General features: G+C 35.1%; 1 protein-coding gene across 1 annotated transcript in view; it reads right to left on the minus strand.

Annotated features, from left to right (window-relative positions):
• LOC145693355 (uncharacterized) overlaps positions 1-14,405 on the minus strand; it is a 1,690,974-nt gene that overhangs the window by 371,264 nt on the left and 1,305,305 nt on the right. Inside the window, exon 23 of the mRNA XM_081769282.1 lies at positions 7,161-7,359. Coding sequence (XP_081625408.1) covers positions 7,161-7,359 — 199 coding nt within the window. The remainder of the gene's footprint in view (positions 1-7,160; positions 7,360-14,405) is intronic.

Here is a 14,405-nt window from a genome sequence, read left to right on the forward strand (position 1 = left end):
CAAGAATTTTCTGAAATAACTTTTACATTAAAAGTGTACGAACACTTGTAGTTATGATATTGTTCGCTTGATTGTGTTGTACTAGAGAAGAAACACGTCCTCCAGTTCCCTTCCAGGCGGCAACTGACGAAACGTTGCCACGTTGGACCGCAATGGATATACGTTGGATTAAGAAGGATGCTGAACGAACATCTCCAGAAACGATAGATATGCGTCTGCCTACCTCTCTGATAAAATTAAGGCTTCTAGAACCCCATGCCCTACTGGTCTCGATGGCTATTAGGGCAAAAATAAATTTATTAGGGTGATTATTGTATTTCCTTTCCTTTCCTGCCTCTCTACGTTTAGCAACTTCTCCAGCATTAACAACAGTTAGTGGGAGGCTTGAATGGGTAAATGTGTCAGAACATCTAAAATCCCATACTAGTGATTTGCCTCTCATCCAGGGTATTAATATCATGCCGTCAGGTCGTTTACCATCGGAACGACAACAGCCTGACGGTTCACAAATCGATGGAATTCCTGCCGTTGTGAGGGCTCGCAAAATGATATCATTAACAGATGAATGTCTGGTGTTTCAGCCAATGCTCTTCATGCATGAGAGGCCATGCAGGCCGCGTTGGGTAACTTGATCCAGCAAGCTGGACAGCAATGTGACTCACAAACAGCTGATCCTAGTCTTAAGGCTACTGCGATTCAAAAGGTTTCATTAGACATCTGAAGACCTAATTGGGGGAAGGTAACGCATTTAACCATGCCCCAGCATGGGGGCATGAAAATTATTTTATTGCAAACTTCTTCCTTCCTAACATACTGCTAGATTACCCGCAGAATCTGTCGCAAACATCTCCAATCGTTTATGGAAACTAGTGGATAATGGTGGTATTTATGTGGAATTTTAGCAATGTACAAAAATCTACTATGGTAAGAAACAAAATGCTTTCTGTTTCATGAAAACTAGTTAACTATTTAAAAAAGTTATAAACAATTTTCAATAGGGAGTTAATTTCCACATATGTTGAATCCTAGCAATCTGTGTTTATGTAACGTAAAAGCTATGTAGCTCCCTCAATAACAGATTTTTCTAACTGGTAAGTATTATTTTGAATTATTTTATATTTTACTGTATTATATAGTGGTATTCTTAAACGTGACATTGTATTATTCTATGCATTACTATGTATTAGTTACTTTGTATTTTATTGTATAATACTTGTATTCTTATAATTACTTAGGTATTACTATTGAATGCCTTCTTCGTACTTTACTGTATTAATATTTGTGAAACTTTAATATTTACTGTATTAATATTTACTGTGAAACATATATTGATGTTGACAGATTAAAAAGCATGTTGAAAGTATGTTACGGACTGTTTCAACAGGTAGGTAACTTGCGCTAGATAGGTTGCGTTAGGTTAGGTAACTCTTATAGGAAAATATGTTTCTGAGGTATCTGCTGCTGACTAGTGTAAATACTTCATTCTAACCGACAAACAAATTGTCGTTCCTTGCAAATACTTAGAAAAAGAATAAAAATACTTGTACCCTTCTCACGTTTTGTGTGTGTTTGTGTTCAGGTGTGTGTGTAACGCTTGTATCATATTTGTCCATTGATCAATACAGATAAAAATGAGAACAAAAAACATATCAATGAAAATACAGTAAGTCCTTAATCAATACACTGGGCGACATCAGTTTAGATACAGAAAGGAAAACCTCTTTTTCTGACTAATTTTAGGATGCTGAACTCGAAATTGATAGCCATTTTACTACATTAGCTCGTATTTTGGTGTTATGTATTGTTGCCAATTTTGCCATTTTGTAGGGACGGCTTCAGTTGTCATCGAAGTAACCGGTGTGACAATGCTATTTGAGTAAGAAATAAATTAGATTTCACTCAGTTGGCGACAGATAGGATCCTCTTGTTGTTCGCATATATATATATATATATATATATATATATATATATATATATATATATATATATATATCAATGAATACCGGGAGGACGGGGATGATTGAAATGCTTGACACCTGTGTTCCTCTCCCTCCTTTGTTTGTTTGTTTTTAGACCACTGAAACCGGCTTAAAAATAGGGTCTATGTGGCAACAATGAGCGGCACGATGACGCGGGCGAAAAAACCACCGACTGCGCCGTTATTGCGTGGTTCAGTCTTGGTCTTATGCATTGCTGTAAGTAATCTCTCAAGTGTATAAGTATTTTGTCGGGAGAATTGACTTGGAATTTTTACGTCAGTAACTTCAGTTTTATTTTACCGTATTTTTTAGAACTGTTTGCCTGTTTTCAGTATCTTTTAGTGATTTTATGGAATAAGTGGTTGTGCTGTTGCTCTAAGTTTCGCTTTCCTGTGCAAAATGTCAAGTTCTTCCCGCAGAGGATGTAAAAACTCATCTGGCAGATTTTGTTATATCTGTGGCGTATTTATGGTTAAGTCGCAGATTAGATCGATAAATGATGACGTTAGGAAACCATATTATTTTTATTTTGGCTGCAAGATCGGTGATCAAGATAAAAGCCGGGCCACTCATGTGTGTTGTTTGATGTATTATGCGACTCTGGCTGCCTGGCTTAAAGGAACCAATTGAAGGATGCCTTTTGCTGTTCCGATGATATGGAGAGAACCCCGGAATCATTATGATGATTGCTATTTCTGTATGACGAATACAGCAGGTAGTAACAAGAACAAACAACGTGCCATTGAATACCCAAACTTGCAATCAGCGATCAGACCAGTGCCCCATGGAGAATTCTCCGAAATATTGGGAAACTATTGATACTACAGCGCCTACAGGAAGCAACGAGGACACCAACTCAATATCTGCAGATGAAGATCCGAGAGACAGTTCCTTCCACGTAAAAGATGAGCCTCACTTCATCCTACAACATGAGTTGAATGATTTAGTGAGAGAGTTACAACTTTCGAAAGAGAAAGCTCAACTTTTGGGTGATAGACTCAAAGAGTGGAATATACTGGCTCCTGGAACTACTTACACTCACTTCAGGAAAAGGAACGAGCCCTTTTCAGAATACTACAGAATGGAAGGTTCCCTTTGCGTATTCACGGACATCACTGGTCTGATGAATGAATTAGAAATTCAGCATGATCCATCCGATTGGCGTACTTTCATAGATTCGTCTAAATACAGCCTGAAGCAGTTTTACTTCGTAATGGAAATAATCGGCCGTCTATTCCTGTGGCACACTCTGTTTCGATGAAAGAAACTTACGAGAATCTCGCACTCATTTTAAATCGTATTAAATACAAAGAATATGTTTGGCAAATTTGCGGAGATTTGAAAGTTATTGCAATATTATTTGGTCTGCAAGGTGGATTTACTAAGTATTGTTTTTTGTGTCTTTGGGACTCAAGAGCCACAGGAAAACATTTTTCGCAATTAGACTGGCCCCCAGAGAGACATTTAAGCCTGATGCCAACAGTGTCAAGTATGAGCCTCTGATCGATCCAGCCAAGGTGCTGCTTCCACATCTTCATATTAAGTTGGGCCTCGTGAAGAATTTCGTAAAAGCTATGGGCAAAGAATGTGAAGAATTTAAGTATCTTAGACAGTGTTTTCCAAAACTAAATGATGGTAAATTAAAAGAAGGAGTTTTCACAGGACCTGATATTTGCAAACTTATACATGACGAATTGTTTGAACCGAGTTTAAACGACAAAGAATTAAATGCCTTCCGTGCATTTGTTCAAGTTGTAAAAGGAGTTTTAGGCAACACTAAAGCTCAAAATTACGAGGCTCTGGTGCAGCAACTTCTGGTAGAAAATGAGGCTGTGGGATGTCGCATGTCTTTGAAAATCCATTTTGTGCACTCTCACCTTAACTTCTTCCCAGAAAATCTTGCAGATGTAAGCGACGAAACGGGAGAACGGTTTAACCAGTACGTAAGAACAATGGAAACTCGATATCAAGAACGTTGGGACCCTGCAATGATGGGGAACTATTGCTGGTCGGTGAAGAGAGAGGACCCAACATTTCATAAAAGAAAAAAGTAAAGCAGATGGTGTTATTTGCAGCTCTAAACATTAGACTTTATAAAGTACTCTGTGTATGTAAATGCTAATAGGCCTACACTAACAAAACATATATAGTTTTTAGTGCTAATACGCAAACAGAATATATAATTTTTAACTGGTTTGATTCAATAAATTAATTTTAAGAATTTTTAAAACTGAATGTCTTCTTGACCAACTATCGAAATGAAGTTGATTCCCTTTCGGCACGCAAACAGCTCATTGTCCGGTACTTCATGATAGCTCATTTTCCCTATTATGATAAGTCTGACAACTATACGTTACACAAAAATGCGAGCTAATGTAGTAAAATGGATATCATATTCATTTGCATGCACCTAAAATTAATCAGAATCAATGAGTTTTGTTTCTGTAATTTTTCAAAAGTTTAAAAACTTCGGCCTGTGTAATAATATAGAAGAGAGAAATAATTATTTGGTGTCAGTAGTAGCAAATAAAGTCGAAGTCAACGAATAAAAGCAAGTAGATGAATGTCGAAGAATGTATTCCACTATTGCATACACAAGTCTGTCATCGCAGCTATTTTCTATAAAAGCATAGTTATACGGATGATTTTAAACGGATGTAAAACTTGGGAGTTAACTCGAAGATATTTTGTTTATTATTTCCTTTTGAATTTTACTTCCTATGGCTACCATTGTTAGGTTCAAGGAAAGATGGCAAATTATGACAATGACAGGAATGGTTAAAGAGATTTCCCAGTACCCAAGTCTGAAGCAGGATTTCAATTCCCGACATATAATTCCTGGCATCGCTAAATTAATGCTTTACATACTCGACAACGTTAGCCAGCTTTAACTGCAGGCTGTAACATTATTTTTTGAGAATCGTGTTAAAGAAGATACTTGACTAATAATAATAATAATAATAATAATAATAATAATAATAATAATAATAATAATAATGGAAGAAGAAGAACTATATGATTAGTATACACGATAGAATATCATTAGAACAATGAAATCAAAAGATCTAAGATGGGCGGCATAGATAACCTGCTATGTGTATAAAGTTATTAAATATTTTTCATCACATCTTTCTACGGAGAAATCAATTTGTTTACCACAACTTTTAATCCATAGACGCATAAAATGATATTCAACAAAAAAGAAATGCTACTTTTTGTCAGTATCAATTATAAGGCCAGGCTATTTTATATAATGCAGTCCATAAACAGGAGTCATATATACACGTCGTTTTTGGGAAACGGAGAAAAGTCCAAACACTCAATTTTGAAATCAAGACTTGCATTTTTTAATTACCGATTTTATTGTTGAGTTGATTTTGAGTTTAACGTCTCTTTCAAGAGCAAGGCTATAGGAGACGTGGACCTACTGATTAACGTGGAATCCGAACCACTGCGCTCCCGCCGGGAATCAAATCCCGGTCTCCCACGCCAAAGGCGCGTACGCGAACCGCTTAGCCACAAAGAAGCTATATTACCCATTTTGTTAATGGATTGTGCTGACAAATGATTGTTGTTCCTTAATATTGGAAATATAAATATTGAGGAACATTGCTGTTGTTGACAAGCTGCTAACAAAATGAGTAATAGTCTTTACATATCTGTATCTGAAATTTGAGATTTTGGACTTGTTCCTCTTTTCCCAAATATCACAGAGATACACAGTTCAGCAATTTGAAATCTAGACTGGAGCTGTAGACAAAAAAGAGAATAAAGAAAGGAAGTACCCACCTTGGATCATTCAAAGTACAAAACTCCTGCTTCTATACGCCATTGTGTCCTGGCCGTTAGTCCACATGATTGCTGGAAATCCTTTTGTGAAATGTTATTGAAAAATCTTGTGGTAGGCCTCCTGATGGCCGTTATGTCATCAAAGTACGAATCTTTGAGTGAAGACTTGAGTTTAGGTAATAGAAAATTATCGCACAGGGCCAGATCTGATGAATAGGGAGCGTGAGACAACACACAGATCCCCTTTCGAGAGAAAAAGTCTTGCACAACCATTGACTTGTGACTTGGGGCGTTGTCGTCGAGCAGACGCAATTGCATATCACCTCGACACTTGAGCTTCACATGTGTGATACTTTGCAGTAACCGCTTCAATACCTCAAGGTAAAATAAGGTATTAACCATTTGTCTTGTAGGCACATATTTCTTATGCATAATATTCTTACGTCGTAAAAAATAATGAGCAAAAGCTTGATTTTGGATTTTTAATTGTTCAGTTTTTTAGCTTGTAGAGTTAGGAGATTTTCACTCTGCACTTTTACGTTTTGTTGACGGGTCATATTGAAAAGCCCATGTCAAACCCCCATTTACGATATACAGAAAAAAGTTAGCTTAAGTATTGGCGGTAGCAATCAGTTCTTTGCGGTGATCAACGCTGTTCCTTAGTTATTGATTTGTTCATTTGTTAAGAAATAAGGCATAAACAGGGACAGATCTCTCTCCTGCTGAGATTGTGGATTATTATCTGCTGCACAGTTTCTTTATTCACGTGCAAGTCCGCAGCAAGGATTCGCAGTGTCGCATTTCGGTCTCCTTTTCTCCACCAATTCGAATGTTTCAACATCTTTACTGCACCCAGATGTTTGTTTTTTCAATTGACTCCCGTTTCTCCCTGAACCGCTTGTGACATGCAAATACACCCGCACGGGATAAACACATGAATCCATACAGTTGTTGTAACATTTGGTAAGATTATATAACAGTCTTACCCAGACGCGCACAAATCTTGATCGCTCTTGGTTCTATGTTGCATTCGTGATACAGCTTAGTAACATTTATGCTCACAACGCCCATACACGTAACTATAAGTAAAGATCAATGAACTTGGTATCAATTACTCATGAAATATTCCCCTTTTATTTTTACTACAGCTTACTTGCATAGTTGCGCTACAAGTTGAACGACAGATCAGTCTTGATTTCAAATTGAAGCACTGTGTAAAAAATTACATTTATTTTTACTTTTAGATTCAATTTCGTACAAGTTTTAACTACTTCTTTCGTCTCAATATAATCAATAACTAATATTATGTCCTACTAGATCATCATATGTTAATTATACATGTATGGAGTGTAGCCAAATTATGGATGCATACGATAATGTCCTAATTCTCACCTGGTCTACCTATAAGTCCTGGGTCTCCTTCATTGCCTTTTTCACCCTTAATTCCTGATTCCCCGACTCCACCTGCCCGTCCTGGCTGTCCCTTCTGTCCATTAACACCAGGTCTACCTTGGAAACCTGGCGCTCCCTTCAGACCTGGTTCACCCCTTTCGCCTTTGCCACCAGGAATGCCCATGTCACCCATTTGCCCCTAGAAAAACACAATCAAGAGAAAAAATTGTAAAATTATTAAGTAAATAAATAAATAATAGTGAATAAATAGTATTAGTACTGAATACTAATATGTATACGGATAATCAAAGTATCTGGGTACAATTTATCAATAAGTAAAAAAAGGAAAAGAAAAGAAAAATTAATATCTTGCGCAACGATATTTACTATTTCAGATATGCTGTAAATGATCCAGGAACTAGCAGTGGCGTCACTCCGATGAAAAGAACACAAATTAAACTATTTAGTACTTAAGGAAATTTTTCTTACTGTGTCATATCCAACGTTGTCGAAGATATGGATAAATATTTCTTTTAAATGCAAACAAATAAATTATTTTCAGCAAAAAAGTTTTGTTAATTTTAAATACATTGCTTGATTAACAAAATTAATATCTCCTACAAGATATTTATGTCAATGAGAATGTTGGAGTTGTAACTTGCACACTTAAAAGCAATATTATTGTGAGTTGATAGGCAAATAATCGTATCCCGGATTCGATTCCCGGTAGCGGCACTCGGTCGAAAAAGGATAAAAAAAATTTTCAGGCCACTCATCCGGAACGAGGTTTTTCTGGGTTTTCCTTATTCACACCAAGCAAATGTTGGGGTGGTACCTAATATATGGGTCCCAGGTTGCTTCCCTCCTTTCCCAATTCTTTCTTCCTTCGCTTTCCACGGATAGTGTGCTCGCCGAGGGACGCCATCCCTTAAAACGTGACGGGCCTTAGATGAAGAGAACCCAGAAATCCAAATACTAAATCCTAAATCAATCGTAAAATATTATTTCATAAAATCTTCGATTGTATATTATAAGTAAAATAATCATCTCCTTTTCGGATTTCATATAGTAAATTCAATGTTTGGTGCTGGAAGAACACGAGATAATAATTCCTCACTAAACAAATATTTACCTTTAAATGAATTTTTGGTACAACATTTGGTTGAGCTTCCGGGAAACGATAATGATAAACTTTGTTTGCCTAAAAGTTCCACGTCAAACCTTATGTGATTTAACGGATCCAATTAGAAATACATTAAAAAGTAAAGGTAATAAGCTTTGTAATTGTGCAAATGTTAGCGTTAAAGGAAACAATGGTTGTGATTTTAATGATGTGGATTTATTTCAAAAACATTTAAGCCCAAATTACCAAATTATTATTTATGAAAAAGTTCCCGAAAGCAAACGTGAATTTAGAGTACGTTACCCAGAAACACAGCACAAAGACCAGAGTTGCAGGATGCAAAACCTATTTATATTTATTATTATCAAAGGGCAAGTATTGGACATTTCCGTCCTATTAGAACAATAACATCATTTTTAAGAAAGGAAAAGTATTGTTTACATTGTTTAAAGGGTTTTAATGGTCTTAATAGTTTACATAAGTATGAGTTAACGTGTTCATCTTGCGAACATATGCACAAAGTAGATGTTACGATGTATAAAATGAAATGCAATGCATGCAATATATATTTTATTAGGGGTGAATGTTTTGACAATCACTTAAAAGGTAATAAAATTGGCAAGAATGTGTTTGAATATGTTAAAGTTTGAATCAATTGTAATGCAGTCTATGACTTAAGATTACGTAAATCCGATCATATATGTGGTGAATACTTTTGCAGTACGTGTCGTGAACATGTACAGGAAAGTCACTCATGTTATGTGAAGAAACTAAAATCTACTCATATCAAGAGGTTTCTTTATATTGTCTTTGAAATAGAAACCATGCTCAAACCGGAAAATGAGCGTGGGGAGCGGGAACATGTTGTTTGCCTGGTGTGCCTTAGACATATATGCCATGATTGTATGAACAAAGGCATTGATGAAGCCTGCAGTACATGTGGTGATAAAAACGGTAACCGCTCGTTTTCTTTTAAAATCATTGATGAATTAATTACACATATTTTATTAGATAGACCCCTATTTAGTACAGTATGTGTCATCAGTCATAATGGTAGCCGTTTTGATAACATCTTTTGTTTCAAATCTCTCATTGAGTCCCAGCATATTATTCCAAAAACTTTAATTCAGGGTCAAAAGAAATTTAGTATTACTATTCATAAAATTATTTTTAGAGATAGTTATTTGTTTATTGGTGTAAAATTATCCAAATTACCTTTCAGAAAATTTAAAGAAGGGACATTTCCCATATTTGTTTAATACAGTAGAAAAACAATATTATGTAGGACCATATTCGGGAAAAGAATACTATGATCCTGAATCGCGATCTGCTGAAGAAAGAAAGCGGTTGGCGGGATGGCATCAAGAACGGGTGCAATTGGGAGAGCAATTTAATTTGCAAAAGGAAATGCTGGAGTATTGTGAAAGTTGTTATTAAATTTAGTAATGTTATAGAAGAGAAAACGGATGGTTTACAATGTTTTCTAATTTCGTCTACGATTGCAAGTTTAGCCATGCAAACATATCGTACATCATATCTTCCAGAAGAAATGATTTCTGTTATACCACCTTTGGTGTTCCATTATAAAACTAAAACTAGTAAAAAAGCTATGAACTGGCTAACATATATGGAACACCAATTGGGTATAGAAATCCAGCATGCTGGACGAAACGGAGAACAATCTTTTGGGAGGTATAATGTTGACGGATATAACGCAGAGCTTAATGCAGTGTTCGAATTTATGGGTTGTTACTGGCATGCATGTAAGACGTGTTTTCCAAATAGCCGTAATGCCATAATAGATAATGCACATGGTCCGTACAACACATTTGAAAAAAGGTACGAACATACGGAAATCTGGCGAAAATATTTCACACAAATTCTAAAAATGAATTTGTGTGAAATATGGGAGTGCTCTTAGGATGACAAACTATGCAGGGACGTAGATTTGCAAAAGTTCCTTAAAGAACATTGCGATACTACTGCCGACTTTCTTATTCCTAAAAGTTGCTACAAAGGAGGCCGTACTGAAGTTTTTCGTTCATATGTGAATTGTGCGGACGATGAATCCATTTTGTATTATATTACCTCGTTATACCCCTACGTAATGGCAAGGAAACCTTTTCCGGTGGGGACACCTAAGGTGCATAAGGGACCGGTTTTCCCGGATGTGAAAAAAATTCATGGGATTGCAAAATGTACTGTATTGGCTCCTAAGGAACTCTTTTTTCCCATCTTGCCGTATGTAGCGCAAAGCCGATTAATATTTGGACTTTGTAGGCTATGTATGGAAGGAGAAACTATTGATAATTGAACACATAGCGATACTGAAAGTGCAATAACTGGAACTTTTGTACACCAGAGCTTCACCGTGCTCTTGAAAACGGTTACAAGATCGTCAAAATTTATGAGATATGGGAATTTGGAGTCATGGGTTCTGAAGATCGGAATTCACCTAGTTAATTCCGAACTATGTGAATACGTTCCTTCAGATGAAGCAGGAAACTTCAGGTTATCCTGCTTGGTGTAAAACTGAAAAAGACAAAGATAAATACATTGACGATTACTATGCTCACGAAGGCATAAAATTGAATAAAAATAATATTAGGTCGAACCCTGGACTTAGACAATGCGCGAATTTGTACCTCAATTCCTTTACGGAAAATGGGGTCAACGTACAGATAGGATGCAGTGTGTAATTATTGATAGTGGGGCAGAGTTCCATAGGTACCTTGCTACACCGAGATATGAGGTTCATAGTGTTATTCCAGTTGGTGAGGAACATCTTAGTCTTACATATAAAGACTTGGAAACTGAAAATGTACATCTGCAATTTTCCCATGTTATACTCGCTGGTTTTATTACTTCATGAGCCAGGCTACAATTATATGACTTACTTGTGACTGTAGGATCTAATGATGTAATTTATTGTGACACCGACAGTATTATGTTTACGTGTAAAAAAGATAGGGAACCTCCGTTAAAGCTTGGAAACTGTTTGGGTGATCTGATTGATGAAACTGAGCAAGGGTGGGAGTGTGCAACGTTTATAGGCTGAGAGCCAAAAAACTACAGTATGCGGCTTAAAAATGCCTCAGGGGAATTTCGCAATATTTTCAAAATTCGGGGAATTACACTAAATGATAAGACCTCTCAAAGAATAAACTTTGAGGGTTTCTATGAATTAGTGACAGGAGATATTAATTGTACAACTATAGAGAATCCAAATAGCATTGTGCGAAAACAGGCCTTCACTAACTTTTCACGTGAAGAGACAAAAACAAACCAAGAGGTAAACAAAAAACGTAAACGTATTGACCATATACATATTGACGAACCAATACCAAAGACAAGAAACTTAATTGTACAATAATAATTTTAGCTTGGCTTATAAGTGATTAGTTTTATTTATTTATTTATTTTTAACAAAACATTCGTAGTGTTACTATTTTATTGGATTGCTTCCCATGGAAGTTCATAAAGAGAAACCATGTTTCGAACTTGTAAATAAATCGTTTGCTGTGCAATTTTAGTAGAATTGTATCTTTTAATATTTCGTAAGAACAGCTATGCTGTGATTCTAGTCATTTGAAGTTTTAATATTTATTTTTCATTTTTTCTTAATTTATTAGTTCGCTTCATTAGAATTTCATTGTTAATTGTGTGAGTGAGTGTGTGAATGATTGTATATAAAGTAAAGTATCTATTGTATGCATTCAGTTTAATACAAGATGTTAAAGTTTCAACATCCATCAACCATTTTAATTGCCGGTCCTTCACGTGCAGGCAAAACATGTTTTGTAAATCGATTATTAAATGAACGTGATCAAATGTTTACTATGAAATTTAATGAAATTGGTGTTACTGTGCAGTCATACCAAATTTAGATGCAAGTTCTGAAATTCGTTTTATAGAAGGAATTCCAGATATGAATAATTTTCAAATACAAGAAAATTCATTATTAATATTAGATGACTTAATGTCTGAAACCAATGGTGATGTTGCAAACTTATTTACAAAATATGCACATCATAAAAATTAACAGTAATATTTATTCAAAATTTATTTCCAAAAGAAAAACATGCTCGTGATATAAGTTTAAATGCACATTATATTGTAGTATTTAAAAATCCTCGTGATAAATTACAAATACAATATTTAGCAAGAAAAAGTATGCCACAATATAGTAAACAGGTTGTGAATGTGTTCGAAGGTGTAACACGTGAACCTCACACTTATTTGTTATTTGACTTAACTAAAACAACAAATGATGCATTACGATTACGTTCAAATATTTTTCCTAATGAAACACTGCATGTATATGCAATTTAAGAGACAGTAATTCAGTCGTTTATGTTGAGTTTAGTTCAAGATGTTGAAGGTGAAACAACACTGATACTCTCCGTGCTTTGTGCAAATGCAAAAGCGCAAAGCGAAACAAATTATACGGCATGCATCTGGTGATTTAATACGTACTATTTCGGAAGTTGCTAAAAATACAATAAAAGAAACATTCCGTTGAAATCGCGTCTGAAGCAACCTTTACGTAGACATAAAAGGATCTTGCGTGCTTTATCTGCAACGTAAAGCACTTAATAAGAAAAGGAAAATTGTATTACAGAAAGGGGGTGCATTTTTACCATTAATCTTAGGACTATTACTTGGTGCAGTAGCAAGTAGTTTGTTTGGAACATAAGTATATCAGAATTTTGTAAAATGATATTAGTTCCTGAAAATGCAATGCAACAAATGCATGCAAATATCAAATCAATAGATTCACATCAATCACGTTTAGATGAAGAAATGAATAGTATTTTACAACGGCGTAATCTTAGTATTGATGAAAAATAGAAATTGTATCAGCAAGCATTACAACAATATTTAAATTATACTTCATCAGTTTCACAAAATCCAATTACATTACCTATTATTGAAAAAGATGTTCGTCAAACATTATCTGAAGAAAAAATAATTCTATTTTATCTTTTGTATCGGACATTTTACAATCAGTACCAAAAACACAGCGAAGGAAAATAGATCTATTATTAAAACAGTTAACAAGTTCTGATAAAATTCATTGGGATCAATCAGGAAGAGTACGTATTCAAGCAATATAATACCAGGTTCTAATATTATTGATTTAATAAATGATGTTCGTACACGAAAATATTCAAGAAATCCTATAGGTATTCATGAATTTAAAAGTTTATTAGATGACCTTAATGTACCACAGGAATTTATTTCTACTCCTATAGTAAAATCACATAGCAAAGTTAAAAAATCTCAAAGTCCAACACTAGTAGCAAATATTTTTAAAAGTTGGAAAGAATGTAAAATGTAAATAAAAATGGTAAAATTGTCAAAATTATATTACACTGGTATACAAAATTTTGCTTATTATTATTTCTTGATGAATTTTTATGTATTTTGACTCCCTGAACACGAATCTGGCACTTATTTTTATGTAGTGTCAATATTTTCAGTGATATAAGCATGTTTTATTTTTCTCCTATACTGATTTATGCATAGCAATTTGCATGCTTTTATTTCGATACTCGCTAGTGGTATCGCATTTGTTATTAAAGATAATTGTTCGGAGTAGGAAACAGAGAATATAGATTCTAAAGATACATAGCAGAATTGTAAATTGATTAAATAGAGTTATTTAAGTGTGAAGCTGATGTTGGATAAAACTAAATATGAGGAACATCAATGGGACGTGTGTGTGGATATCAAAATTATTTGTTTTCCTCTTGGGTTGCAAAGTGGTTATATTAAATATTCCTGCTTTCTATGTCTGTGTGACAGTCGGACAACTAACCAGCATTATGATCAAACCGTGTGGCCTGAAAGAACGGAGCTTATTCCAGGAACACATAATGTGTTAAATGAAGCATTACTGCCCAGCGAAAAGATTCTCATGCCAACATTACATATTAAGCTGGGATTGGCAAAACAATTTGTGAAAGCTCTGGGCCTGCCCTACAATGAATCAAACAAATGTTTCTAGCTTTATCAGAGGCAAAAGTTCTGGCTGGCATTTTCACAGGGCCTCAGATTCATGTCATACTTAATAGTGCTACACTTAAACAAAAAATGACGGAGTTGGAAAGAAACGCATG

Source organism: Thermobia domestica, chromosome 8 (genome assembly GCF_964235325.1).
Source record: "Thermobia domestica chromosome 8, izTheDome1.hap1.1, whole genome shotgun sequence".
In the NCBI taxonomy this organism is placed as follows: domain Eukaryota; kingdom Metazoa; phylum Arthropoda; class Insecta; order Zygentoma; family Lepismatidae; genus Thermobia; species Thermobia domestica.